The sequence below is a fragment of the Tenrec ecaudatus genome, chromosome 1 (assembly GCF_050624435.1).
Source record: "Tenrec ecaudatus isolate mTenEca1 chromosome 1, mTenEca1.hap1, whole genome shotgun sequence".
Lineage (NCBI taxonomy): Eukaryota > Metazoa > Chordata > Mammalia > Afrosoricida > Tenrecidae > Tenrec > Tenrec ecaudatus.
In genome coordinates, this window is record NC_134530.1 from 23,246,598 (window position 1) to 23,274,332 (window position 27,735).

Below are 27,735 nucleotides of genomic sequence, written 5' to 3' on the forward strand. Positions count from 1 at the left end.
CCTAGCTAATGTGCCAAAGACGTGCCAAAGACGCTGTGTCTCCCTCCCCTGGTGGGCAGTCCAGCCCGGCCCCCTCTGAAGGGGCCCCCTACTAGCTGGTCCCTCTTGTTTGGCAGATGGGGACATTGAGGCATCGCGCTGGCCAGTGACGTGGTTACAAGGTAAGCCCTGGGTCCAGGCTTGAGGGACTGATGCCCACTGGTTCACCATGGTGAGGGGTGAGCCCTTTCCATCCCAGGGTTATGCAGAGATTCAGACTGTGGTTGGGCTCTCAGAAGACACCCCCCCCAAGGGACCCTTAGGGGCCCTCTGGGAATTCCAGCCCCCAAAAGGGCAGTCACAGCCCCCAATGTCCATCTCTCAACAGACCCTTCTCCTGAAGGCGGTGCCCCGTGTGGAGCTGAGAGCGTAGGACTGGACTCAGCCCGGCCACGGTGAGAATCCAAGGTCACTTCCTGGCTGTGTGACCTTGGCAAGTACTTTCTTCTCGGGGCCCTCAGTTTCCTCATCTGTGGAATGACGCAGAGTTTCTCTTCCCCGGCTGGGGTTGATGGAGTTACTCGTGAGCTCCTATTAATGCGCTGAAACCCCAACTTCCATGCCCCTACCTCTAGCCTGCGTTCCTTTAGTCGTTGCCCCTCCATCCAGCCTAGGGCTGTCCTACTGGATGAGGCTCTCCTAGAATCCTTTTAGGGACCCTGGGCATGCTCCCAGCCACAGGACTTTCAGTTCCTCCTCCACCTTCCCTGTCCCTTCTCCAGAAGACGACAAGCCGGAGTTTCCCTTCTCAGGCCCACACTAGCTGCGACACTGCGGTTCAGCCTGGCCTTTCTCTCCTGCCAGACATCGGACAGGACGGAGGGGCCTGTAGGGTCTCCACAGCAGCCAGCCTGCAGGATGTCGTATTTTGGGGAGTACTTTTGGGTAAGTAAGACTTTTATTGTGGTGGGGATTCCTGGCAGGACCGTGGGGACTTTTATAAAAGTGAGGGGGACCGCCCAAGGCCTTGTGGGCAGAGCCAAAGGCAGGTGGAGGGTCTGCAGGGTGTGTGAGAGGAGTGGAGGTGGGGAAAGTTAGGCTGTGCTTGAGTCTGCACCCCCAGCCCTTGCGGGCTCCGTGACCTTGAAGCGATCACAGCTTGACCAACAGGGACACGGAGGCCCAATGAGAAATGTAGAATCTGGGCTTGAACCCAAGGCCAGGACTCCGTCCCAGCCCCAGGATCCAGGGAAATTCTGGCTAGGGAATTTCCACATCCTTTCCACCCAGGAGAGCTGGGGGGTTTCTCACTTTGGACTCCCCGTGGACTCCTCAGCACCTTGGACTCTAAACTGGGGGTAGCATGCAGGGCCCTAATTGGTGGGGAGGGATGGTGGTATGGACTTGTTCTCCTTCACTAATTCATTCATTCATTCATTCACTCCCTCCCTGCCATCCTCCTGGGGCATTGGAGTGGCTATGGCCCCCAGGACAGACACCCCCAATCCTGTGGGGACCAAACTTGGGGACACTCAGAGGAAGCTCCTGGACCCAGAGCTTAATTGCATTGGGATTTAAGACTGCAAGGCTTTCTAGGATGAGAGGAAGCCCAAAGGAACAGGCCCAGCAAAAGCCCAGCAGTTTCACACTGGTGCCAACTTCAGGGAACAAGGACCCTCCCGCAGGGCCAGGCAACGGGGAGCTACAGAGGACATGTGAGCAGGGGAGGGCCCCGAAGTCAGGGAGGGGTGGGGGGCCAGAGTGCATCCCACAGTTGCAGTCTGAGCTTGCAGAGAGGCAGCCCGTTGCTAAGTGACTGGTTGCCGCTAGCAACAAGCCTGCTCCGCCCTATCTCCCTCCCCAGCTGGGGCTTCTTTTACTGACTCTCGCTTCCTTAAAGGGGCCGCACTCCCATGCCGCCTCAGCCCCCTTCCCCAAGGGTCAGACTCTGCCTCTCCATGGGCTGTTTGCACCTGGGCAGAGGCTGCCCATCTCAGAGTCCCTGTCCCTGCTTCTGGGTAAGCAGGCTGGCCTTTGGGGGAGCAGCCCTCGCCCACGTTTTGAAACCCTGGCAATGGCACCTACATTTATTTTAAATTTCTCTTAATTACACCAGGCGTGCAGGCTCACTGCAGAAAATTCAGATCTGCAAAGAGACAAAAGAAGCCATCCTTCTTTACCTGCCCCTGAAGGCAGCCTGAAGGAGCTGCAGTGATTAAGAGCCTTGGGTTCAGGGTTCCAGTTCACTGGAGGGGATGGGATGGCTTTGCCTCCCTCCCGGAGCCTCAGTTTCCTTATCTGGGAAAGGAGTTTGATGCTCTCGCCTCTGCCAGACTCAGGAAGGACCCCAGAGAAGCTCCCTCTTGTCAAGACTTCATTTCACCCCCTGTTTATATAGCCACTCCCTGGCTTGCTGTGCTCTCTGCTGAGAGCCAGCAGGATTCTGGCCAGCCCCAAAGAGGTCAGGGTGTTTCAACACCCCATGGTTAAGGCTTTGAGGGTACTGGGGAGCCACGGGGGGGGGGGGGAAGGGTGACCAGGGGAGGCCCACGCTCAAGCTGATTTGAAAGGGGTAGCATGGTGGGCAAGCTGGTGTCTGGAGGTTATGAGGAGACACAGGCTCCTGCCAGCCACTACTAGGACCCTTGGCTGCCAACTCAGCCAGAGGGAGGCAGATGCTGCTGGGGGCTTTGCCAGGCCTGGGAAACGGGCCAGTGGTTGGCTCTGAATCAGTGCCCGATGCTGGCCTGGGCGGCAGTGCCTGGCACAGCCTCACTCAAGGATCCCCTGGATGAGTGGGAAGGCAGGGGCTGCTGGGGCCACTTGGGGAGCCCTTACCAACCCCCCTGCAGAGTCTTACACTCGGCCAACTTCATCTCACCAAGACCCCGGGGAAGTGGGTGCCGCCATCGCACCCATTTGCCAGGTGAGAAAACTGAGGCTCAGAGAGGTGATGTCACCAGCCTACACTGACTGTGACTAACAGGGGAATTTGATGTTTAAATTTTGAAAGTATAACTCAAGACCCGAGCCCGAAAAAGTGCATCCACGGAGAGTGAGGAGAGGAAGCAGCCAGGGAGGCTCAGGGATTCTAAGAGGGTCAGGGAAAGTTTTTAGAGGAGATGGGCCAGAGAGGTGGAAATTGCCCCAGTAGAGGTGCAGCACCTGGAAGGTACACATACCTTTGCATTGGTTGCTGTTTTGCTGGCTAGGCCAAGAAGAAGCTAGGCAATGAGGTTGGACAGGTACTTCCAGCCCAGGAGTTTCGGACTTCAGCTGGTGGGCCAGAGGGAGCCATAGAGTGTGAAACCTTGGGTGGAGGCTGGCCTGGGGCTGCCGCAGGCCGAGGCTCAGTTTCTCTATGTAAGCAGCAAGCTGGATTATCTGTTAGTGGTTTCTAGCTTTCAAGTTTCCAGATTATTAAAAGGGTGGACCCCTAAATTGGGGGGTGGAGGAAGCCATCCTCTGTGGGGGCCTGCCTAGCGTACAGTGCCCACGGGTGTTGAAGGGTCCTCGGCAGTGCTGAAAATTGAATATCCTCAGATCCTCCCATGAGCCTTCTCTTCCAATCCTAATTGCCAGACCCCATCTGGTGCTAAGTCTCTCTACTTCCTTAGGACCCCACTTCATCTCCTTGATCCCCCCCTTTTTTGGTAGGTATTACTGTAAATCTCTCTCTCTCTACATATATGTGTGTATGTGTGTGTGAATGTATATATGCGCATTTCTGTAAAACACAGCATTTGCTGATTTCATATTAGCACACGTACCGTTTGTTGGCATCAGTGTCATTCATGGCCTTGCTCATGTTGTGCAACCACAACCCATTATCATTGCCACATCCCCGTCACCACAAACAGAAACTCTGCTTCCCCAGCCGTGACTTCCCTTTCTCCCCTCCCTCTTGTCCCTGGCGAGAACCGCTAATCAACACTAGTTTCTCCATGGCTGTCAGTGCAATTGTACGAGGCTCCGGTCAGATTCAGCCAGGTTGTGGCTTGCATCAGGACTTGGTGTCCCCGTGGCTGAGCAATACTGCCTTGTGGGGAAGGACCTCACTGCATTGAGCCCCTCATCGCCAGTTGATGGCCACTGCGGTGGGTGCCACTTTGGGGCTCTTGTGGGGTTTGCTGTGGTGGCCTTCAGGGCACAGGATTCTGGGTGCCTTCCTGCCCCCACTTCTCTTGGAGAGAGCCCTAGGATTGGGATTGTTGGACAAGAAGCTGGTCATTCTGGGTCCAGCTGTGCGAAGAGCCACCACCTGGTCGCCTACAGTGGCTGTTCCATTTTACATTCCTACCAGCAATGGGAGAGGGATCCAATTTATTCACAACTTCACTCATACTGGTTTTCCAGTATATAGATCGATCGATCAATAGATTGATCAATAGATCGATAGATATAGATAAGAAATATATAGTCATTCCACAGGGGGTGAGATGATAGCTCATTATGGTTTTAATTGGCATCTTCTCCCTTTTGAACTAACAGCTCCGTCTTCAGCCATAACATCCTGCCTGGGGGGTTGGGACGGGGCCAGTAGTCAAACCCAGCTGTGGGCCCATGTCCCTATCTCGCCTTCTTTATGGCCAGGGGTCCCGGTTTTCCGTTGAGAACAGTGGGGAGAGTTGCCCTCTAAAGTAAGTGGATTTGAGAAGAGAGCTGACTGTACGTAAAGCAACAGGGTCAGGATACACTACCGCGAGTTAGCAAAGACAGAGATAAATACCCACACAAGCGTGCTCAGACCCAGAACAGCTTCAAACTCACACTCGGCAGGCACCACCCCTCATTCTATAATTATCAGTAGCTCCCTATTGCCCACCAGCTGAAGTCCTAACCTCATAGCCTGTCCAACTTCCGTCTCCCAGCTTCCTCTGGGCCTAGCCAGCCCAAGAGCAAGCAGTGTCTTTGGTCATGTGCAGGACCATCTTAGTTACCTAGAGTTGCTGTTACCACCAGTGCCATAAGTGGGTGACTTTAAAGAACAGAAACTTGCTTTCTCACAGTTCTGGAGGCTCAAAGTCCAAATCAAGGCCTTGGCCATGTTGATTTCTTTCTTGTCAACAGCCGTGGGCATATCTTAGCATTCTTTAGTTTGTAGCTGATCCTCACATAGTGTGTGCGTTTGTGTGTGTATGTATGTGTGCCTGCCTGCCTATCCCAGTCACGTCTTATAACTCAGAAAGGATTAGATTTAGGACCCACACTCTACTGGCATGACCTCAAAAATAACAAAAGAAAAACTTCTCATCCCAAATAGGACCACATTCCCAGGTACCAAGGTTGGGAATTCAACGCATATTTTGGAAGCACACTATTTCAATCCACAACAGAGACCCTGACATAGATCACCCTGGTGTCTACGCTATTCTGGTATGGTGCGTGAATGGTTCCCCACCCATCCTAGCCAAGAGCCGCCCGAGGTTCAGAGAGGGCCAGTGACCCACCGAGGGCACACGATACAGCCATGGCTGCCCCAACTGCCTCAACTAGGAGGGAAAGGGCACGATTCCCATCAACTCCAGAAAGTAACAGCAGAATCACTCATTTCTTCCTTCAGCCTCAAATGCGCCTTCTCTGCTTGGCCCTGTTCTGGGCAGTGTTGGATGGAGACAGAAAGGGAATAGAGAACTAGACCCTCCTCTGAATTTTCAGGGAAGGGAGGGTTCTATTGGATCGAAATTAAAAACATGACTATTGTGACGGAAACAACAGGGGTTGCATTAGCTCATAAAATTGAAATCTTATAGGATAATGTGACTTTCAGGGCTGATTTGATCCAGCAACTCAATTTAGGACTTAAACAAAAAAATTTTTTAACCATACACTCCAGTTTAGCTTCTTGTCAAGGGTCATGGCTTCTCCTTGGCTTCCCCTATCACTCATGACCACATTAATTTGCTCATTTGTGAAAAGGCAAAAAGGAAAGCAGAGAGGAAGAGACTGCTGGGGACAGAGAGAGAGAGACAGAGCTATGGAGACATCAAGAGCAGATGGCAATGTCTCCCTCATCTAGGAAACAAAAATCCCAGGGCTCTCCCTGGTTGAACCAATGTAAGGCACATGAACCAATCACTGTGCTGGGGGAGATCTAAAATGTGGATTGGCTCAAGCCCGAACCAATCACTATGGCCAAAGGGATGAGTTTTTGCTAACTGAACCAATCACTATGGCCAAAGGGATGGACTTCTGCTGATTGACTCCTCTGCACGTACCACAGTTGCTAGGCAACCCCAATGTCCTCTCTATTCCTTTTCTGTGTTGTCCTCCTTCCACTGCAGGGTGAGAAAAACCACGGCTTTGAAGTTCTTTACCACAGCGTGAAGCAGGGGCCCATCTCAACCAAAGAGCTGGCGGACTTCATCCGAGAGAGGTGAGATCCCAGGTCCTGCCCATCCCATGGCCATACTTACTCACACAGCCCCCACCCCACTACAAACCAGCCTGCCCAGCCCTGCCCACCCACAGGCCTGCCCATGAACTAGCCCTTAGCTCCCACCCATAATGGCCAGGCCCTGGCCGTGCCTTCCTCTCCTGCTGCCCACCACTTGGCTAGACACACACACACACACACATCCAGCCTCTCCCACCCCACCTTGCCCTCCAATACCATATACCAGGCACGGCCTTGCCCTGTGTGTATCCCTGGGACTGCAGGAACCAAAGGGACTTGAAGATACCTCCCCACCCCCTGAGCCAGTAATTCTCAACCCTGTCAGACCCAGTGTCGATTTTAACTGAACTGCCTGGTTTCTATCCACTCTCCCTTGGTGAAAAGAAATTCACAGATAATGTAATTTACCTACACAGGGAAATTAAACAGAAAAGTCAATCTCACACTTTCGCTTTGATAAAGGAAAACAGGCGCGTGGTGGATAAAACCCACATTCCCGCACGTAAGTGGCTCAGACACCTTCATTCCAGAAACCACAACAAATGTGCCGGAAAGGAAGTCCCCACCGACAGGCTTCCCACAGTCACCAAATGCTCGGAGAATACTCTGTGCCTGTGTAATCCCTGGGCGGAGTCCCTGGACCATACAAACGGTCACACCTTGTGCTACGAATCAAAAGGCTGCTGGTGGTCACATCCACCCAGAAGCACCTGAGCAGAAAGGCCAGGCAACCCACTCCCAGGACGTCAGCCACTGCAAAGCCAGCTGAGCAGTTCTGCTCTGACGCTGGGGGTTGCTGTGAGTCGGGGCCAGTGTGACGGTCACTTGTTGGTGACTGACGCTGCAGGAAGCCCTGGGTAGTGCAAACAGCTCATGAGCTCAGCTGCTCACTGACAGGCTGGCGGTTCGAGTCCAGCCCCACCCCCACCCCAGCCTGTGACAACCTTATGGAGCACAGATCTACCCTGACTCAAATGGGGGTGTCCTAAGTGGGACTGACTCAAGGACAGCTGGTTTTCTCTGGCCACAGAGGGGGGAGGGTACGGTGGGGGGGCAGGATGTATGACTTCATCTCCTTTCATCAAGTCAGACAAACCCTCGGGAACACCTCACAGCAAGTGCTCAGAACACCAGGCGGCTGTGCCTCTACTGTTGACAACACAATGTCTCCCTGCTGTAGCTGTGAGGTGCTATGGAGTCCATCCTGACTCATGGCGACCCTGTGTCCAATAGAGCCACACCCTGCCCTGTCCCGTCCAGCCTCACCCTTGTTCTTAAATGTGAGCCCAGTGTTGCAGCCACTGTATCGATGCATCTCGTTGAGGGCCTCCCAAGCATGCTGCCCTCCTCCAGCGACGGGTCTCGCCTGACAACATGTCCAGCGTGCTTCAGTCTCGCCATCCTTGCCTCTCAAGAGCATTCTGGCTGTACTTCTTCCAGACAGACCGGTTTGTCCTGAGTTCTGGTGGCATCCTCTTACGCCTGGGGCTGCAAACCATGGCAGTTCAAACCCCCCAGCTGCTCTGCAGTAGAATGATGAGGCTTTCGACGCCTCTAAACCATTGACAGTTTCAGAAACCCGCTGGGACCGTCCTAGCCTGTCCGGTAGGGGTCGTTGTGAGTCAGAATCGACTCACTGGCAGTGAGTGTAGAAATGTTTTACTAGGGCGGGGGTATGGAGAGAGAAAGCCTCATGACTTTTCAAAATGCCCCTCTTCGAAGAGCTGTACTGGCCCTGGTCAGATGGACCCCCTTCTTTGTGTTTGAATGGGAGAAACCGAGGCTGGAGGATAGGGACTCTCCCAAGAGTACCCAGAGCCTCCCCCATCCTTTCCCTTCACCGTTCCACCCAGGGCCACCATTGAAGAGACCTACTCGAAGGCGATGGCGAAACTCTCTAAGCTGGCCAGCAATGGGACCCCTGTGGGGTGAGTCAGGTGGTCAAGGTGACCATGAGTTTGGGTGCGGTGGGCATTTCCTGCGATGTGGACATCTCTCCACAGTGCAAACATGAGGACAGAGTCCTCAGCTCCTGCTGGCAGATGGGGATTCAGGGAAAGAAGAGCGGATATCATGCACTCACTCACGGGCTCAGCCATTCGCTCACTCCCCCCCAAATGTACTGTTCACACATAGTTCAGCATTGATCTTTAACAGGAAGGTTGGCAACTTGAACCCCCCTCAGAGGGGCCGCAGAAGTAAAGCCTGGCAGTCTGCTCCCCACAGATCGCGGCCTTGGAAGCCCTGGGGAACAGTCCCCCTCTGCACACCTGGAGTTTCCAGGAGCCAAATGCAACTCAGTGGCGAAGGGTTTAGTGCATGCCAGGCACTGCGCACCCAACAGCAGCCAAGGCAGAAAACCCTCGCCCACATGCATGCTGTGGCCATCCAGGGTGTTTGAGGAGATAGGTGTTAAGCATGGACCTTTGCCAGGGGGCAGAACTGTAGGAGGGGTGAAATAGGGGTGTGATGGAACAGAGGGGTCAGTGGTGGTCTAGGAGGGCCTTGTTCCCAGGAACTCAGGCCTAATCAGCCAAGGAGCTGGCCAAGGGGAGCGTCTGAGGAAACAGAGGGCCTGGCTCGCAGCCCCGTCAAGGCACAGGCACCAGGCTGCCAAGCACTTGGCTTATTCAAGGGCAGTCCTGGAGACTGATGTGGCTGCAGAACCTGGGCAGGGGAGACCAAGGGCCTGATGGCATTGTGTAGTGGCTGCGGCACACGGCAAAGTTTCTCTGGGGGGTGGGAATGGAGGCGCAGGGAAGAAAGGCAGGGGTCGTTCTGACGGTGGGAAGACCCGGCTGACTGGATTTGAGGGCAGGACATGGCTCTGAAGGCTGGTCAATTACGTGGATCAGTTGTGTCTAGATTGAAGACCAGGGGCCCCTGGGACGAGGCTGAGTTATGGAACCGTCTGCCACCGTTCCCCCTTCTGTGATAGGCTCATTACGGTTGTGGTAGAGACTCAAGGACTTTTTCAGTGGCCTTCATGGCCGGGTCTGGTGCATAAGAAGGAGGCAGAGTGGGCTACACTCTGGGCTGCTGACCACAAGGCCAGCAGTTTGAAACCACCAGCCTCTGGAGAAAGATGAGGTGTTCTACTCCTGCGAAGAGGCACAGTCTCCGAAGCACCCAGAGTCCGTGCTAGTCTGCTATGAGTCTGCATAGACTCCACCACAGTGAGTTAGAGGTACACCTCAGGAGCCCGGGGGTGTCGTGGTTATGTGTTGATCTGGGGCCCACGGGTCAGCAGTTCAAAACACCAGCCTCTCTGTTGACGGGAAGACGGGAAGAAAAAAGAGTTCGTATCTTGGAATCGCACAGCGGAGCAGTTCCACCCTGTCCTGTCAGGGCTCTATGAATGGGCATCAACTTTGAATGGGCAGTAGGTTTTTGTTGTTGTTTTGTCTTGGAGAAGAAGTGCTGGGTAGGGGCTGGGGCAAAGGGGTGGGGAATAGTCACCCCTGGGCTCTAGACGTGACCCCGATTTCTCCTAGGACCTTCGCTCCACTCTGGGAGGTTTTTCGCGTCTCCTCGGACAAGTTGGCGCTCTGCCACCTGGAGCTGACGCGGAAGCTGCAGGACCTCATCAAGGACGTGCTGCGCTATGGCGAAGAGCAACTCAAGACACACAAGAAGGTAGGCAGGCGAGCACGGAAGGGTGGGCGGGGCGCCGTCGGTGGGCGGGGACACAGACTGCTCTGGATTCCTGGGTCATTAACGTCCAGCCCTAGGCAGGATGCCAGCATCCCACAGCCATGAGCTTTGTAGAATTTCAGACCCTCAAGCCCTAGACCACGGGCCCGTTCCGGCCACCTTCCTCGTTCTGCGAGGGCTCACCAGCAGAGAATACACTTTACATTGTGAAGCCATGGGGAGAAAGCAAACCAAAGGGTCCTTTGAGGCACCTGGAAATTGTGCACCACCGACATTTCAGCGTCTGTGCAGGACAGAACTGCCCCCACTCACTCCCCCACCCACGTGAGTCTCCTGGGGCTGTAAGTCTTTCCCGGACGTCGTTTTCGTTTGTGAAGCAGCTGGTGGTTTTGAACTGTTGCTCTTCGTAACCCACAACGCCACCAGCTCTCCAGGGCTCCTCCGGGGCAATGAGCGGCACACTGCCACGCCCGTGGACATCTAGCCTGGGGCTGCTTCTGCCCCCTCAATCTCAGGCCGCCTGGCCCACAAAGCAGACATACGGACCATGGGGCCCTTTCCGGAACGTTTGCCGGGCCCAGAAGTTTTACGTCTTGATGTGCCTCGTTTCTATACTGTCCCAAACCTTGACCTGTTGGTTAGTCAAGCCGTAGACTCTGTTGTGGTGTGGCTGGGAGGGAGTCGGTTAGGTTTCTCAGCTTGGAAAATGCCTCTGTCCTTGGCTTTGCATGAGAAAGAATTCATGCTGATGCCTGGTTTGTGATCCAAGTGGGTTTTTATAAAGGACAGAAGTTGCAGGTGTTAGTCACTGAACACAGGCACCCTCAGGACACTGCACCCCCACGTGGTGGCCTGAGGGGTGGCAGGAGAGAGAGAGGGAGACCCTGCTCCTGACCTCCGCCTGGCCTCGCAGAGCCGTGGAGCAGCGGCTGGGAAAAGAGGACAGTGGTCTCGAAGTTCCAGCCTTTGGGGGCCTTCCCCTTGGAGGCTTGGTTGGCGGTGCTGGTTGACCCCATGGGTTGAATTAAGCCCACCTGGCCTAGATTGGGACAATCTAGCTGTACTGCCTACATAGGTGTACTGCCCGTTCGTGGCTGGGAGCCTGAATTGGCTCATGCCCTTTAGCCCTTATCAGCTTCCCGGGTCCCCTAGGCAAGGAGAGGAACAACCCCCTATCTTGCTATCTAACAAGTCCAGCTCTTCTCAGTCCCACAGGACAAAGTAAAACGCCCCCCAGAGGGTTTTTGAGGCTCTCAATCGCCCTGTCTTTTCTCCCACAACACCACTGTGGCTGGCACCTGGGCTTTGCCTTGGGCTCTGAAATACTCAGATGGTGTCATGTTCACATCCAGACTCTCGGTGTTCATGTTCTCAGAGGTAGGGAAGTTCCTGGGTCCGGCCACTGGTTCACACACTCGGCCGCTGACCCAAAGGTGAGAAGGTTGACTCCACCTGGAGGAGCCACGGAAGAAAGCCTTGGCAAACGTCTTCTGAAAAGGCAGTGGAGGCGCAGGAGAGGACCAGGGGCTGAGGGGGTGATCTGCGTGCTGCGATGAAACCCAAAGCCCCACTCCGTGCCCCCTTGTTTGCCAGACATTGGTCCCCTGCGAACTTCTGGGAGAAACAGGTGGACAGCTTAGGTGAGACGGGGGTAAGGTTGTGAGATGGCAGTGCCCTTGACAGTGGCTTAGTGTCACAGGAAGTTTAGAAAAGAGGGACTCTTAGGATGGACAGGCATGGGTGCTAGCTCACTTTAAACACGGGAACGGGGTAAAGGCATTCACTGCCTTAAAGACTGGGATGGGTCTGAGGTCGAGTGTTCTGGGGAGCACTTACCTGCCCTGGGGTGCCTGTCTGTATGCTCCGCTTCTGAGAGGTCTGGGAGCAACAGCTTCCATGGGTTCACCTGTGAATGGTGCCCAGGGTATAAGGTGAGGACAGGATAGGCAGCCCCAGTATCTAGAAGGGCATCTGCTGACCTTGCTGTCACATTGATTGCTCACCCGAGGTTCCAGACCTGCTACCGCTCTCTGTTGCTTCGCTGGCCAGGCCGGGCCGATCTTCAATGAGCAGATGCTCACCTGGCCTGCTGGCCCCCTCCCTCTTGGCTTTCTGCCATAGGACAAAGAAGGACACCCTGGTGGCCAGCTTGCTTGCCGAGGTGGCACGGCCCTTGGGCAGGCCTGTTCAGGCTAGGGCAGTTCCATGCCCAGTGGCCCAGTTCCCAACACACAGAGCACTTGGCACCTCGGTCACGGGCCTGGGAAACCTGGGAGGCGGTTGATGGGCAGTTAGCAAATTGGGCCAGTACCTGGGCATGGCTGATGCCCTTCCTTCCCTCCTTCCCCTGAGCCCACACCTCCCCCTCTGTTCCCTATTGTAAAAGGCACCCATCTCTTCTAGGGTAGCTCCTTCAGGCACCTGCACTAACTCTCGGAGCTTCTGCTCCAGCCTCTCTGGGTCAGATCTACCCCAATTAGGCAGAATACACCAAAGTGGGGTTCCCTGTGTCCCCGAACTGCCGGTCCCATCTAGAAAACACAACAGATAATTACTGGGAGCTCGATGCCTCCAGGTCAGTAATGCAGTTTCTGCGGGTACCTCTAGGGTGCCGTGAAACTGGGGCCTCGAGCAGGTACCCCTGTTCAAGGGAGGGGTCAGGGACCCCAGTATTGGATGGAAAACTGGGCCCTGTTTTCTAGACAGCAAGCAGTGGCCACCGGCTTGGGTGACCTTATAGGACCCACAGAAGGAACTACTGGCAAGAGTAATTCACCAGCGTCCAGAGGCGAGACCGCTGCTTGGAGTGGCCTCCCAGTGGCCTTCAAAGGCGACCGCTGGCAGGAGCAGGCTGTCGAAGCTATGAAGGGGAGGAGTGATTGGTCAGTAGCTAAGGGAACCTTTTAGGGAAATTGGAATCTTAGCTGGACCCCAGATGTGCTGAAGGCAGTGTTGCTGAAAGACAAGAGTGGACCGTTACTCTGGCTTGGCTTCCGAACGCCTTTGGCCGAGGCTTCGGCCACGGAAAACCAGCCCGTGGGAAACAGGACACACCCAAACTAGCCGCTGGCCGACGCTGCAGGGAGCACTCCACAGGACCAAGCAGGGATGCTAAAGGCAAGGGGGCAAGGGAAGTGTCCGGCTCCCGGCACAAGGTGGGCTAACTTCCGGGGCCCAAGCAGCCAGCCCACTAGGCACCGTCCCGTCCCCCCCTATGTGTTTGGGTAGCAGCGGGTACCATCTTGGCCAGGGTCACGTGCTCAATTTTCCCGCAACAAAAATGACAGCGGCCACTGGGCAGCACCATCTTGTCGGGAGCGGAGAGTCATGTGGCTGGGAAAATGGCAGCCTCCACACGGGGCCTAGGGGACTGGCGGGTGGGCAAGCCACTGAATCCAGAGACCAGCAGGGCTCACACATGCGCATGTGGCCATCTAGCCAGCCAGAACACAAAGCAGACCGCTGAAAATCTAAAAGGTTTGGGAGATCAAACTTCTCCAACCCCGCGGGCAATAGCGCTCCCATCCCCTCCCAGGAATCGGGGCTGGGGAGTGGATGCCATCCCTGGAAACACAGAAAGGCAGACGTGCAGTCTCTCCTAAAAACAGGGCGCACAGACAGAAATACAGACACGACGGGATGGGCGTCCGCAATACATTACGCGTAGTAGCAAAGAGCCGGTCGCAGTGACTGCTGCGGCCGGATAAATTCATGCTGGCATCTTTTTCAAAGTCCAGCCCAGCTGCTGTTTCCTCAGCCTTGATCTCTGAGTCACGGTCCTATGTGTTAGGTCTGTCTCGAGTGAGAAATACCTCGGTCCGTGGCTTCCTGCAAGAAAGCGTTCACGCTGAAGCCTGGTTTGTGATCCAAGTGGATTTAATAAAGGATAGAAGCAGTGTCCGGTTTTACAGTAAACTGAACGAGAGAGAGAGAGAGAGAGAGAGAATGTGGCACAACCGTGCTGAGCTGTGTGTAGCAGCTGCAGGGAGAGAGCGTGGTCTCAAAGTTTCTGGTTCTTCGGGGCCCTGTTGGGCAGCATGGTCGAAGGTACTGTTTGACCCCCCTTGGCTGAATTAAGCCCACTTCTGGGTCCTACCCAGATTTGCTGGCTTCCTGCCTCAAAGACCTGAATGTGAGCATGTCCTCTAGCCTTAAGCAGCTTCCAACCTCCTGTAAGTGGGGGGGGGGGGCTTTGGCATGTAGAGGGACGCCCCTAGTTCTGCCTCTAGCTCCCTGCCAGTTATTCCATTGATAAATCACTGAATGCCACTGTGGACTTCTGCCATGGGCATTTCAAAGGGGTGGGGTGGGGATAAATGCATTTGCTTGCCCTTACACTGGGCATATCCTGAGAAGGGGCACAGCAATAAGCGGGGCTCCCAGGCAAAGCGGTGTGTGTGTGTGTGTGTGTGTGTGTGTGTGTGTGTGTGTGTGTTGTGGTGGAGGGCAGAGTCTAGCTAGGGGTGTATAGTTAGGGTCTAGGGATACTGCCACTCTGATGCGCGTGCGCTGACAGACTGGGTGAGTTACAGAGTTGCCACACCTCAGTTTCTCTCTCACAGGCCTGCTCTCTTCCTTTGTAGGGGAGTGTCTGAGCCAATGTCTTGGGGGGAACTGGGGTTGGTCGCCGGGGGTGGGAGGGGGCAGGCTTTTTCCTGGGCTTACTACCTCCGAGCACTTCCAAAATTTGAACCATGTAAAGCTATGATTTATTTAAAAACCTTCCTTAAAAAAAATAAATTGATAAAACACCCCGTGGATCTAGCAATCCAGAATGAGGGTTTGAGAATCTGGGAATTTCACTGCTGTCCCCTCGAGGGGCTCAGGCTCAGAACCCCAGCAGGCAGGGACTTCCAGGGGCAGTTCAGTCACCTGCCCATGCGCCCCTCCCCCTCCCCAGTGCAAGGAAGAGGTGGTGGGCACCCTGGATGCTGTGCAGGTCCTCGCAGGTGTCAGCCAGCTGCTGCCCAAATCCCGCGACAATTACCTGAACCGCTGCCTGGACCAGGAGCGCCTGCGCAGAGAGAGCACCAGCCAGAAGGAGATGGACAAGGTCAGCCTAGGACACGGGACCCTCCTAGCCACTCGCCCCCCAGGGTCTCAGAGGTTGACTGAGGGGCCTGGGGTGGGGGCGGGGGCAAGGCTGCCAGATGGGAGATGAAGACCTACCACAAAGGATTGTGTCAATCGACCTGTGTGTGGTCACTACACCGCAGGTGCCCCAGATGCCCACCTGCTGGGTGACAGACCCATGAGTGCCCAGCCCTGACCCCTCCCTGTGTTTCATAGGCGGAGAACAAAACCAAGAAGGCCACTGAGAGCCTGAGGCGATCTGTGGAGAAGTACAACTCGGCCCGGGCTGACTTTGAACAGAAAATGCTGGATTCGGCTCTGGTAAGAACCGGGTACCAGAGCCTTTGCGATAGACACGTTCCCAGGATGCTGCGGGCCTCAGACTGCCAGAATGGTCGAAACCCTTGGTTTCCGGGATCCTTAAACACCCAGGCTCAGAGCCACCAGACTTCTCGAATCAGTTAGCGATGGCTGTAGTTACCAGTATTTCCAATGCCAAATCATGCTGTCAGTTTCCCCAGCTATCAAGCAGACAGAAATAATACCTACTTCCTAGGGACGTTGGGAAGATCAGATGACTCACTGTTGATGTGGCGTGCTGAAAGCCAGGGTGCTGTAAATGATTAACACGCTTGGCTGCTAACTGACGCTAGAGGTTGGCATCCACCCAGAAGTGCCGCAGAAGAAAGGCTTGGTGAACAGTTCTTCTACAGTCAGCCTTGGGGAAACCCTAGGGACTACTCTGACCCACGCGGTGTCTCCACGAGTCAATCAGCTGGACAGCAGCGGGCTTTTTGTAGGATGTGCTCAGCCCAGTGCCATATGCGTAGAAATTCCTCCTTGAATCCCACTATGATTATTCTCACTACTGTTATGACTGATAAGGACTTTGAACAAGGCAAGGCAGGCTTTAGAAATGGAGAGCCTCCTGCCCTTTCACAGTGGCTGGCAGGCCTGGGTTCTAGTTCGCCCTCCATCCCTAAACCAGTTGGGTGCACGTGGGCAACGTCCCACACCTTCCTGGGTCTGCGGGTTCAAGTGGTCTTGGCAGGAAGCCGTGTCGCTGCTTTCTCAGCGGGGTTTTCCTCCCTGGGGACCTCACTCTCAGGCAGATGTGGCCGCCCGAGTGTGTGTGCACACAGCCACCTACAGGAAAATGGCCACCAATCATTCCAACTTGACATCTAGCAAACGCCTCGGCTCGGGAAAAGGAGCATGTTTCTGTTCCTGTAGTACCAGCAGAAGTCCCAGGGCAGACTCTCATTGGCTCTCTCCCAGACTAATCGCTGAGGCTTACAACATTCTGATTGGCCAGGCTGGGGACACAGGGCCTGACACCTGCCTGAACTTCTCCTCTGTCCCTCCCCTCTTGCGTTAGCACTTCCAAGCCATGGAGGAGACCCACTTGAGACATATGAAGGCGCTGCTGGGCTCCTATGCCCACTCGGTAGAGGACACCCATGTGCAGATCGGCCAGGTGAGTTGGACCCGAGGGCAGGGAGGAGGCTGGGGTGCTGAGCCCGGGTCACTCACATGCACCCCCACCTGACCCAGGTCCACGAGGAGTTTAAGCAGAACATAGAGAACGTCAGTGTGGAGATGCTGCTCCGGAAGTTTGCAGAGAGCAAAGGCACAGGCCAGGAGAAGCCAGGTGAGTCCAGGGCTCAAGAGGCAGGAGATTGAACCTTCCTAGGCCTCTGTTTCCTCATCAGAAAAATGGGCTCATGGTAAGTCCAACCAAGCAGCCCACCTCAGAGGAGGATTTGATGCCCGGGCCGTGTGTGTGTAGATCTTTTCAAACCAGTTCCCAGAAGGGCCTTGAGGGCCAGCTTCTGCTGTTCAGTCTGCACCCTGGGGGCCCAAGGGAGCCATTGAGGATTGTTGAACAGAAGGCCAGCAGGAGGAACATATTCAGCTTCAGGGTGGGGGCAGAGTTGAGAACAGAAGTTTTTGAATAGATGTGTCTCAAGTCTGTTCTTCCCAACTGACCGTGTGACCTTGGGTGAGTGTCTTGACCTCTCTGAACATCGATTTCCCCATCTATTAACTGAGAGCAGTAGTAATCCCCACCTTATGGTGTTGTGAACAGTCAGTAATCTGGTGCCAAACGTGTCTTTAGCACACAGCACGCAATGAATGCTTTCTCATAGTCTTTGGCCCCAAGTCAAGGCTGTCACCCAGGTGACCCTTGCTCCCTCTATCTTGGCTCGGTTCCAACTCAGGCCATCCCTTCCTGTGTGGGCCACACCCCTTTCCTACTCTTGCCCTCCAGTGGTCCAGATCTGTCATGTCCTGTCCTTGCTCACACACCCTCCATGACTTCCCCATTGCCCTTGGGAGACAATCTCAGGTCCTCAGCTTGTCTCGGAGACCTAGCTCATTGGCCAGACTCAGGATCCCTCCCCTCCCCATCCTAGTTTCAGCCAGGGATGCTAGAAACACTTGGAAGTTACTGTTCTCCGTGATTGGTTTGAGGTGGAGCCAATGAGAATCTGTCCTATAGGTCAAAGACCACATTCCTTCAATCCATGAATTGGACACTCAGGTGCCACTCCCTCTTGGCCCATCCCACTTGTCATGACTGTTGACTCTTGTTTGTGGATCCAGCTGACCTTGCGCTCAGGTTCATGGGCCATGTGTGGCCACAGGTGTATCGCTACCCTCCACAGGCACCAGTCAGTCTGCCTGGTGGTTTCTTATTATCCTCTGTCCCAGGGCCCTTGGACTTCGAGACGTACAGTGCAGCGGCCCTGCAGGAAGGCAAGTACGTCTGGGCCTGGGTGCCCAGGCCGGACAGACCACGGGGTGAGGGAGGAGGGTCTGCACGGGAGGGGAGGCATCTCCCCGTGCTCAGCTGCTGCTCCCCCATCTCATTGACAGCAATGAAGCGTTTGCGGGGAGCCAAGCCCTTTCGTCTTCCTGGACTGAGCCGGCGCGACAGGGAGCCACGGACAGTTGTGTAAGCCAATGTCCTGGCCCAGCCCTGGCCCAGGCGGGCTTGCCATTCCCATTTCCTGCCCAGATCCAATCAGTGGTGTCCTGGTTAGGCCAACACGACTCTTGTCCCAGGCTAGCTCACATGACCTCTAGTCTGGAATTCTTCCTATGGCTAAGGCTAAGCCTGGTGGTGGTGTAAGTGGTTACACACTGGACTGCTAACCACAAGGTCAGCAGTTCAAACCACCAGCAGCTCCGTGGGAGAAAGACGAGGCTTTCTATTTCTGGAAAGAGTTCCTCTCAGAACCCCACCAGGGGCAGCACTACCCTGTTCTTTAGGGTGGCAATCAGTTGGAAGTGAGCCAATGCCAGTGAGTTTGAAGGCCAGCTTTACCCTTGCCTAAGCTAACCCAGGATGCCTCAGTGTGCCAAGGCTTGCTCGATAGCTCCAGCAGTAATCACTACTTGGCCAAGGAAGGCCAGGAGTCTGGCTGCCCAGACCAGTACTCAAGTCTTCCTATGTTCAGGTTTTCTCCGGCCAGCCCCAAAGTCCCTTGTCCGGACTAGCTCAGCATTACCCCTGACCCGGATAGCCTCTGGAGCCCTGGTAGCATAATAGTTATGCATTGGACTGTTAACCACAAGGTCAGCAGTTCAAAACCACCAGCTGCCCTGCAGGAGAAAGATGAGGCTTTCCACTCCGTCAAGAGTTACAGTCTCAGAAGTCCACAAGGACAGTTCTACCCTGTCCTGCAGAGTCACCTCGACCTGATGGCAGTGAGCATTGAGGGAGAATAGTCTGGAGTCTGCCCCTTGCCAGGGCAAGCCTGCACGTGCAACTCCCTTCTCAGGCCAGCCCTCTAGAACAGCCTGGCTTGAGCTATTTCCAGATTCGCCGCTCATCCCAGTGAGCCCCGGAATCCCGCTGTAGCCCAGGAACCTCCCCTTGGGTGCCTTATTCACTGTTGTGGGAGAGGAGGGGGCCTGGAGGGTGGGTGGGGGCAGAGGGCAGATCACAGGACAGATCTGATACTCCCCTCTCTTCCTCCTTCCCCAGAGACTCCGGGGAGCCTGATTCAGGGGTGAGTACCCTGGGAGGGGCTGGACCCAGCTGAGAGTGGGAGGCACAGTCTCACCCACGGGCCCCTGCCACAGGAGCCAGGTTGGAGGCCAGAGCCCTAAGCTGGAGTGGCTCAAAGTGGCACATCTTAGGGACTTGGCTCAAAGTCTGCGTTGCGCCATGTGGGAGAGACTGGCATTCTAGTCTCAATGGACTCCGGTCACGGCCCTTAGGATAGGCCCATGCTGGGTTCTTAAGTCGGGGCTGGGCAGGGTTTTGTGGGGTACAGGCTGACCCCTGTGTGCTCCCTTCAGACTTGTCCAGAGGTGGATGAAGAAGGTTTCACTGTCCGGCCAGATGTGACCCAGAACAATATCCTTCTCCTGCAGGGACAAACTTCCCTCTGCGCTCTGTGTGGGAGCTGGGGTTCGAGTGGGGGGGGGCGGAGGAGCGGGGTGGGCCTGAGCCCTGAGTGTGGAAGGAGGCAGATCCACTTAGCCTGTGGGGTTCACCACTTTGGATCAGAGAGCTAAGGGAGCTGAAATATCATGGAGGAAGACACAGGAGGGCTTCCTGGAGGAGGGGCCATCAGAGTTGGGCATTAGCAGATAAACAGGAGTTGGCATGTTAAGGACAGGCGTGGATTGTACGAAGGATTGAACTTGCCAAACGGGATGGAGGGTGGTGAGTGGCAGCAGGCAGGAGGGGGCATGGACCTGCCGGCCCCGTCCGTGCGTGGGGACCTGTGTAGCCCCTTAACAACTGTGCACGCACAGCGGAGCCCTCCCGCTTCTCATCCAGTGACTCAGACTTTGACGACGAAGAGCCCCGGAAGTTCTATGTGCACATCAAGCCTGCCCCGGCCCGGGCCCTGGTCTGCAGCCCCGAGGCAGCTGCGGCACAGCTCAGGGCCACCGCAGGCAGCCTCATCCTTCCTCCTGGCCCAGGGGTGAGCCAGGGGAAGGGTGCCCGGGGCAGGGTTGGTGGGGCAGCTGGATGCAGCTGTACCTGATGCTCGCCCTCTATCCGCAGGGTACCATGAAACGCCACTCTTCACGTGAGTAGCCTGTTTGGGAGCCCCACCCCTTTGGGGAGAGGGAAGAGCCGGGGGTGTGGGTTTAAATCCAGCTCAACTGTGTGACTTGGGGCAGGTTGCTTGACCCTCAGCCTCTTCTGTGAATCTGAATCGTGGTGAGAATGAAGTGAGAGATGAACCGTGCAGGGGCATCTGGGGATACAACCGAAGCCTGGAGGCAGGCTGGCTCGGGCTCGAATTCCTCGCTAGGCAATTTGCTGGTCCTCAAGCAGCTGACTGGACAGCCTGGGCCCCCTGGTGTGTGGCGTGGCGGGTACCCAGGGCGGGGTGATGGCAAGACTTAGGCGGCACATCTGTTGTAGGGGAGGCTGCCGGGAAACCGCAGAGACCCCGGTCTGCCCCGAGGACCAGCAGGTGAGCTTCACTGAGAGGAGGGGAGTGGGGTGGGGGCAGGTGGAGGCCTTGAGGTCAGCACACCTCCCCTCCTGTCTCACCGGGGCCTGCACCGATTCAGAGGAAACAGTCATTGGATGGCCATCTGTGGAATACCTGCTAGGTGTTTATCCGTTCTGGCCTCTGAGCTATGGCAGGGTGACCTGTCTTGGTCACATTCTAGGGGGTTCTGCTTTCTAAAGGAGCAAGTGCATTAGAGAGTGAAGCCAACCGAGCAGGTGAAGGTAGGGTAGAGGGCAGGGATGAGTTGAAGTGGGGCAGGGATTGGGGGCTGGGGGAGATGATATTCAAGCCGGCCCAGAGGTGAGCCAGAAACAGCTCCTGGTGGGGAACAGCACGTGCAAAGGCCCTGAGGTCAGATGGAGGCGTATCATGGCTGCCTCTCATGATTGTCCTGGCCCCTAGCTGCACAGAGAAGCCGCCGCCAGACGAACAGTTTTCCAAGAGCCTCTTTGGGCCACCCCTGGAGTCAGCCTTTGACCACGAGGACTTCACAGGTGCCGGGGCTCTGCGGTCTCAGGGAGTGGCCGGTGTGGGGGGCTTGGCTGTCGGCGAGATCTCTGTGGTCAGTGGGAAGACAGACCCATCTGAGGGCGGGGAGGCCCCTTTGCAACAGGTGTGGCCACGGAGGGGGAGGGACCTGCGTAGGAGTGGGCGGGCAACGGGCGGAGCCATATGGAAATAGAAAGGACCGTGGGGCATGGCCTGTTTCTGGGCGGGCCCTTCCTAGAGATGGGTGAGCCCACCAGAAGGCGGGCCAAACTTGGCATTGATTGCCCCTCCCTCCCTCCCAGGGTCCAGCAGCCTGGGCTTCACCTCCAGCCCCTCCCCCTTCTCCTCCTCGTCGCCAGAGAACGTGGAGGACTCAGGACTCGACTCCCCTTCCCACGCGGCGCCCGGCCCCTCTCCGGACTCCTGGGTACCCCGCCCGGGCACCCCGCAGAGCCCACCCAATCGGAGGGCACTGCCTCCCGAGTGCAGGAGGGTGCGGGCCCCACCGCGGCCTGATTCACCGCAACCTCTCAGGGCGTCCCCAGGCCCCTGGGGGCTGGAGGCGGGTGGAGGTGAGTCCCTTGGGCCATGGGTCGGAGGGTGGCCAGGGTCCTGCGGGGATAGCTGGGTTGCTCACCTTCGGGTGCCCCCGACACGATGGGCAGAAAGCCCCACCTTGGAGGGGCTGTGATTGATGGTTTGACAGCCCCGACTGAGGGGCGAGACCCCCCTGAGGAGGTGACATCGGAGATGTGGCCTCAGGTGTGAGTGTAGAGAGGGCTTTGCCAGTCCCGGGAGGGGCCTAAGGCCCAGGGCACAGCCACCCAGAGGCGAGGGGGTGGAGCCACCAGGCCGGCCTGTAAGAAGCCCAGGTAGCTGACTACACGTTAGACATCTGACTCCAAGGTCAGCAGTTCAAACCCACCAGCTGCTCCACGGGAGAAAGCTGAAGTTTCCACTCCTACAAAGATTTATTCTCTGGGAAACCCACAGGGGCAGTTCACTCACACCCTGCAGGGTCCCTATGAATCTGAGTGGACTCAACAGCAGTGCGTGAGGCCTGTGTGTCTGCTGGGGGGAGGGAAGGCAGAGAGAGGAGGGACAAAGGACCAGGAGGGGGCAGCTGCTGGAGGAGGGAGCTAGCCAGAGCAGGAGGAGGAGAGAGGTGGAGAGCAGGAGGGACAGCGAGGTGGAAGGGGAGTCCCAGGGCGTCAAGTGAAGTCCCTGAATCAGAGGGGGTGTTGGCGGTGACCAAAACCGTGACAAGGGTCGGCGGTGTCATGATTGGGGAAGGAACGTAGATGCGGTGGGTTCAGAGGCTGGCTGGGGAGCAGTGGGACCCACGAGTGTAGACAAACCAGGTGTAGACATCGGGCTGGCTTCTGCTAAGCACTGGTTCCCCACTGGCCGATCTGGGCCCAGGGGACCCTTGGTGACGTCAGGAGTCATTTCTGACGTTTGTGACTGAGGATGCGGGTGCTGCTACTGGCAGCGAGTGGCTTGGCGTCTGGTTGCCACTCAGCACCCCACAGTCCACAAATGCCAGCGGTGCTGGGAATGAGAAACCCTGGGGGGAAGGGAACACCGACCTGGGGGGAAGTGGGGCAGAGGTGGGCGGGGGGAGGCCAGAGTAGGGGATCCTGAGTGTGACCCATACCATACTAGTTACCCCAGAGGGGCTAGACTCAGACAGGCCAGGAAGGCAGCTGCTTTCACCCCCAGGGGATAGAAAAGCCATGGCATAGGTGAACGTGAGATCAAAATTCATTGCAGAATCACCTAGAGCAGCCGTTCTCAACCTGTGGGTCTCGACCACTTTGGGGGTCGAACGACCCTTTCACAGGGACTGCTCGATTTTTTAACAGTAGCAAAATTATGCTTATGAAGTAGCAACGAAATTAATGTTATGGTTGGGGTGGGGGCTGGTTCACCACAACATGAGGCGCTGTCTTAAAGGGTCACGGCACGAGGAAGGTTGAGAACTGCTGGCCTAGAGCATGTCTGCTTCCTAGGCGTTCAGCCTTTGCTTGCTTACTCTCAGTAACAGGGAGCTCACCTCTTACAGTCTAGCGCTGGGGTGGCTCCAGGCGGTGGATGACATTCACCATCCTGTTAATTCTCTTCTCTTCAGCCCCTTTCCACCCACACCCTCAGGGATGTCCCCCAGACACCCCAACCCCCAGGCCTCAGCTGAGCTCCCACCCCTGTGGAGCCCCGAGGCCCCAGGGCAGTTATCTCACTGGTGGCTGCTCCCCATACTCACTCCCCAGACCTGATGTCTGTACCCTCCGAGGGCCTGGCCGCCCCACCGCGGAGACCCCGCTCCAGGAAGGTGTCCTGCCCGCTTACCCGCAGCAATGGAGACCTGGTAGGGACGGGGGCGTGGTGGGAAGCCAGACTGGGAGTCCCCTCCGGGGTAGGGGACCAGCTCAGGACATTGCTTCTGGGGCGTTTGCCCTCCAGCCCACCTCCTTCTCTTCCAGTCTCGTTCCCTGAGCCCCTCCCCACTGGGCACCGCCCCAGAGCGGTCCAACTTCTCGACCCAGACAGGACACGGTAGGTGGGAGGGCAGCTCCGGGCCCCCCTCTGGGTCTTGGTTTCCCCTTCTCTGGGTGGGCGGGAGGGAAGTGATGGAGGGGATCCTGCCAGAGAGCCGGGTGTGGGCCCTGCTCAACCTCTCTGTCTCCCTCATTCCCTCCTCGCTGTCCCAGGCTTCTCACGGGGCCCAAGCCCAGTGGTGCTGGGCTCCCAGGATGCCCTGCCGGTGGCCACAGCCTTCACAGAGTATGTCCACGCCTACTTCCATGGACACAGCCCCAGGTATGCTGGCATGGGGGCAGGAAGATGAGACGTGTGTTGGAATCAGCAGCAGGACTGCCGGCAGGCACCACTTTCAGATGGACTGCGGGAGCTGATGGGGTGGAAGGGCCCTGAATGCTGAGCTCAGTGCCCACCCCCCCTATCCCCAGGGTGATGAGAGCCCTGGATAGTGTTGAACTAGGCCAGTTTGGTCTCCTTGGATGCCGCCACGGGCATCTGGCTATAGGGAGCAACACTGAAGGCCAGGCCCAGAAAGGGGCAGATTAGGGGCAAGTTGAGGAACTGGGGTTAGCCTCGGAGCTATACCCTTCCCCCACTCCCAAAAAGAATAAAATAAAGCCTCAAAGGAGGAGGAGCATATTAGAGCTGAAAACCAAACTGCAGGTACTTGCAGAACCCAACATTTTGCTGGGAGCTTCCTGGTGGCCTAGGGGAGAAGGGAAATCGGAAAGCAGGTGTTCCTGCTGCTTCCAGACTGAAGTGGATTCTTCCAAGGGCATCCAGGCAAGGAAGTTTGGGAAAGGACGGCGGGTGCTGTCAGGGCCTTGCTGCGTTCCAGAGGCCAGGGAGCCATGTGGCAGTCAATACCCTGCTCCTCCCCCCTCCTCCCCAGCTGCCTGGCAAAAGTAACCGGGGAGCTGACCATGACCTTCCCAGCTGGCATCGTGCGCGTGTTCAGCGGGACCCCGCCCCCGCCCGTGCTCAGCTTCCGCCTGGTCCACATAAACCCCATCGAACACTTCCAGCCCGACTGTGGTCTGCTCTTCAGGTACTGTGGAGGCCCGAGGGTCCCTGGAAGGGTGTGCTCCCCAAGTCTGTGTGTGCGCAGCCTCGGGGACTTGGCTGTGTCACCGGACCACTTGCTCACTTCCACTGAACCTCGAGTTCCTCTGGGGCTTCAGCCCCTGCCCACATGAGGTCCCGCCTTGCGGGGCCAGGGAATCTGCATCTTTAGGAAGCAGATTGGAGGCTGGCGGCAGCGTCTCCACGGTGGCGGTGATTGCTCCCCATCTGTTCAGTGACCCCTCCCAGAGCGACCCCGAGGCCAAAGATTTCTGGCTCAACATGACGGCCCTGACCGAGGTCCTGCAGCGCCAGGCCGAGCAGAACCCAGCTGCCTCCTATTATAACGTGGTGCTGCTGCGCTATCAGGTGGGTGGCGGGAATGAAGGGGATCAGGGTGCAGGGCGGCGCCCCAGCACAAATGAAAAGCTGCCCTTCCGGCGCTTCTCAACCTGGGGTCGAAGGACCCTTTCACAGGGGTCGCCCGATTCATCACAGTAGCAACATGACAGCGATGAAGTAGCAACGAAAATAATGTTCTAGTTGGGGGATCACCACCGCACGAGGGCCTGTATGGAAGGGTCTCCTCATCCGGAAGGAGAGCCTGCAGGATTTGTCAGGAGGAGGCTCGCTCGTGCCCTCTGCTGGAGCGATGGTGTAACACAAGCTTGTAGGTAGTCTTTCCCGTTTACACTCCGTTACAATCCAAAAGGAGCCCTGGTGGCTGGCGCAGCAGGTTATGTGTCTGGTTGCTAACCACAAGGTCCAAAGTTCAAAATCACCAGCCACTCTGCGGGAGAAAAAGACGAGCGAGACAAAGCATTACAGCCTTGGGAACTCGCAGGGGCAGTTGGACCCTGCCCTATAAGGTTGCTATGAGTCCACATGGATTCAGGTTCAAACCCAACCCCCGCTCTGCAGGAGAAAGCCGAGGCTGGCAATCACAAGTGACAGCCCCAAAAGCCTTGGGGAGCAGCTCTTCCCTAACAGGAAGTTGCCATGAGTTGGAACGGGGTGTGAGGCAGTAGATTGGGTGGGGGGATTGTGGGGGGCAGGTGGCAGTGTAGTGCAGGGTGTCGGTGGAGGAGTGATGGGCAGTGAGGCAGGGTCAGATGGGGTGGGTGATACCTGTAGGGTGATCCAAGCTGCGTCCTGCCTCTGGCCCTTCCTTCCTCTAGTTCTCCCGCCCTGGTGCCCAGTCGGTGCCACTGCAGCTAAGTGCCCACTGGCAGTGCGACTCGAACCTCACCCAGGTCTCAGTGGAGTACAGCTACCGGCCTGGCGCCACAGCTGTGCCCACACCACTCACCAACGTCCAGATCCTGCTACACGTTGGGGAGCCTGTGACCAACGTCCGCCTGCAGCCTGCCGCCACCTGGTGAGGGCATGTGGGAGGTCCAGGACTGTGCCCCCAGAACCCTCCAGACCTCCTGTTCAATGCAGCAGCTAAAGGGTCCCCCTCAGCCCCGGGCTCCCTCTGCTTCAAGCTAAGGACGTTGTTGGTAATAGTACCTAACGCCCACTGTTTCCTCGGCACCCAACACGCCCCTCTCAGGCTACACAGCTCCCTGGTCTCTTAGCTGTCCTGTAAGGTGTGCATCACCACCGCCATCCCGAGTTTCAGAGGGGACAGTGAAGCACAGGGTGGCTGGGTCACTTGTCTGAGGACCCACTCTTGGCTGTATCACGCTGTCTGGGTTTTGTACAAAGAAGCCAGACTCATGGGCCCTAAATGCCCCATCCTTTTCCAAAATACCGGCATCCTGGGGCCTTCAGGGAATGGCAGTCCCCATTTCACAGAGGGGGAAACTGAGGAGAGGGAGGGCAGCTGCCTTGCTGGTATTCTGCAGTAGGGAGGAAGCTTAGCTGGGTGCAGACCCCAGGCTCCCAGCATCCTCTCCAGGCAAGACCTCACTCAGCTCCTTCTGCTGCCAGGAACCTGGAGGAGAAGCGACTCCTGTGGAGGCTTCCGGATGTGTGTGAGGCTGGGGGTGAGTTCTGGTTCTATGTAGGGATCTCGGGGGGGGGGGGGCGGGGGGGCGGCACGCTTATCAAAACTGCATGGAGAATCCAGAATATGCTGGGGGCTGGGAAAGGTAGGCCTTAAAGAAGGCTTGAAGGGCTTTCGACACTGATGGAATGAGAACAGCACATGCAAAGGCCCTGTGGCAGAAGTGGTCTGCAAACCCTAACCAGTCTGGTGAGGCCCAGGAGAAGGGTCAGAGGGAGCGCACAGAGGCCACAGACTGGGGATCGAGGAGCCCGGCCCTCAAGCTGGGACAAAGCTGACCCTCAGGCCTTCCCAGGCGCTGGTCGCCTGTCCGCCAGCTGGGAGCCATGCTCAGGACCCAGCATGCCCAGCCCTGTGGCCGCGCAGTTCACCAGTGAGGGCGCCACCCTGTCAGGCGTAGACCTGGAGCTTGTGGGCAGCGGCTACCGCATGTCACTGGTGAAGAGAAGGTTTGCCACAGGTAGGCCTCCCTGGGAGCCGGGCCCACGCCACTCCTGCGCCTGTGAAGGGCAGCTGAAGGCAGCAGGGACGTCTGTCCCTGGTCATGCTTGGAAAAGACAAAGGGTGTTGGGGTGCCGGGAGCGGGTGGGGAGAAGTCAAAGCCCTCAAGTAGCAGGGGCCAAGAAGGAGGACCCCAAAGCCCCGCTGACTACCTCAAGACTTCTGCCCTCATGGAGGGCTGATGGGGGAGTGGGACAGTATGTTGTGGGGTATTGGAGGCAGAAGAGGATTGGGGATCCCAGGGTGGGGGTGAGGGGTAGGAGGCCAGAACTCCCCACCCCTTCCTGACCCCCTTCCACCCCCAGGGATGTACGTGGTGAGTTGCTGAGCTCTGCGCCACTTCCTGGTGCTCCGGCCAAGCCTGCCCTCCATGGACCCGGTGGTCTCCCACCCTGACCTCCCCGAGGCCTGGGCCTCCTGGAAAGGAGTCCCCCAGCCTGGCGGAGCCTGACACTTGGTCCTCCTCGTGCAACCCTGTGCAGGCCCTGGTCTTTTACTGTTCTTTGAATAAACACTCTATTTTCTAATAAAAGCAAAAA

At 56.8% G+C, this 27,735-nt stretch overlaps 1 protein-coding gene across 9 annotated transcripts; it reads left to right on the top strand.

Annotated features, from left to right (window-relative positions):
* The first annotated feature begins 897 nt into the window (after window positions 1-897).
* FCHO1 (FCH and mu domain containing endocytic adaptor 1) lies at window positions 898-27,524 on the top strand. 9 transcript variants are annotated; one of them, XM_075537791.1, is made up of 27 exons: window positions 898-924; window positions 6,264-6,355; window positions 8,230-8,304; window positions 9,871-10,012; window positions 14,931-15,083; window positions 15,320-15,424; window positions 16,482-16,580; window positions 16,658-16,754; window positions 17,819-17,863; window positions 17,984-18,057; window positions 18,278-18,297; window positions 19,098-19,122; window positions 19,415-19,472; window positions 19,871-20,049; window positions 20,133-20,157; window positions 20,499-20,550; window positions 20,995-21,086; window positions 21,384-21,653; window positions 23,352-23,449; window positions 23,565-23,637; window positions 23,793-23,901; window positions 24,515-24,670; window positions 24,921-25,053; window positions 25,863-26,062; window positions 26,620-26,675; window positions 26,991-27,155; window positions 27,502-27,524. In XM_075537791.1, the coding sequence occupies exons 1-27, from the start codon at window positions 898-900 to the stop codon at window positions 27,522-27,524; spliced, it is 2,643 nt and encodes an 880-aa protein (XP_075393906.1). The 9 variants fall into 9 exon arrangements, with proteins under 9 accessions (XP_075393906.1, XP_075393911.1, XP_075393932.1 ...); XM_075537796.1 differs by having other exon boundaries at window positions 25,884-26,062; XM_075537817.1 differs by having other exon boundaries at window positions 20,995-21,083; window positions 21,498-21,653.
* The last annotated feature ends 211 nt before the right edge of the window (window positions 27,525-27,735 follow it).

Coding starts and splice junctions, on each gene's coding strand:
- FCHO1 (XM_075537791.1), top strand. CDS start 898: ATGTCGTATTTTGGGGAGTACTTTTGG. Junction 10,013..14,930: donor AACTCAAGACACACAAGAAG/GTAGGCAGGCGA, acceptor CCCCCTCCCCAG/TGCAAGGAAGAGGTGGTGGG. Junction 16,755..17,818: donor CACAGGCCAGGAGAAGCCAG/GTGAGTCCAGGG, acceptor CCTCTGTCCCAG/GGCCCTTGGACTTCGAGACG.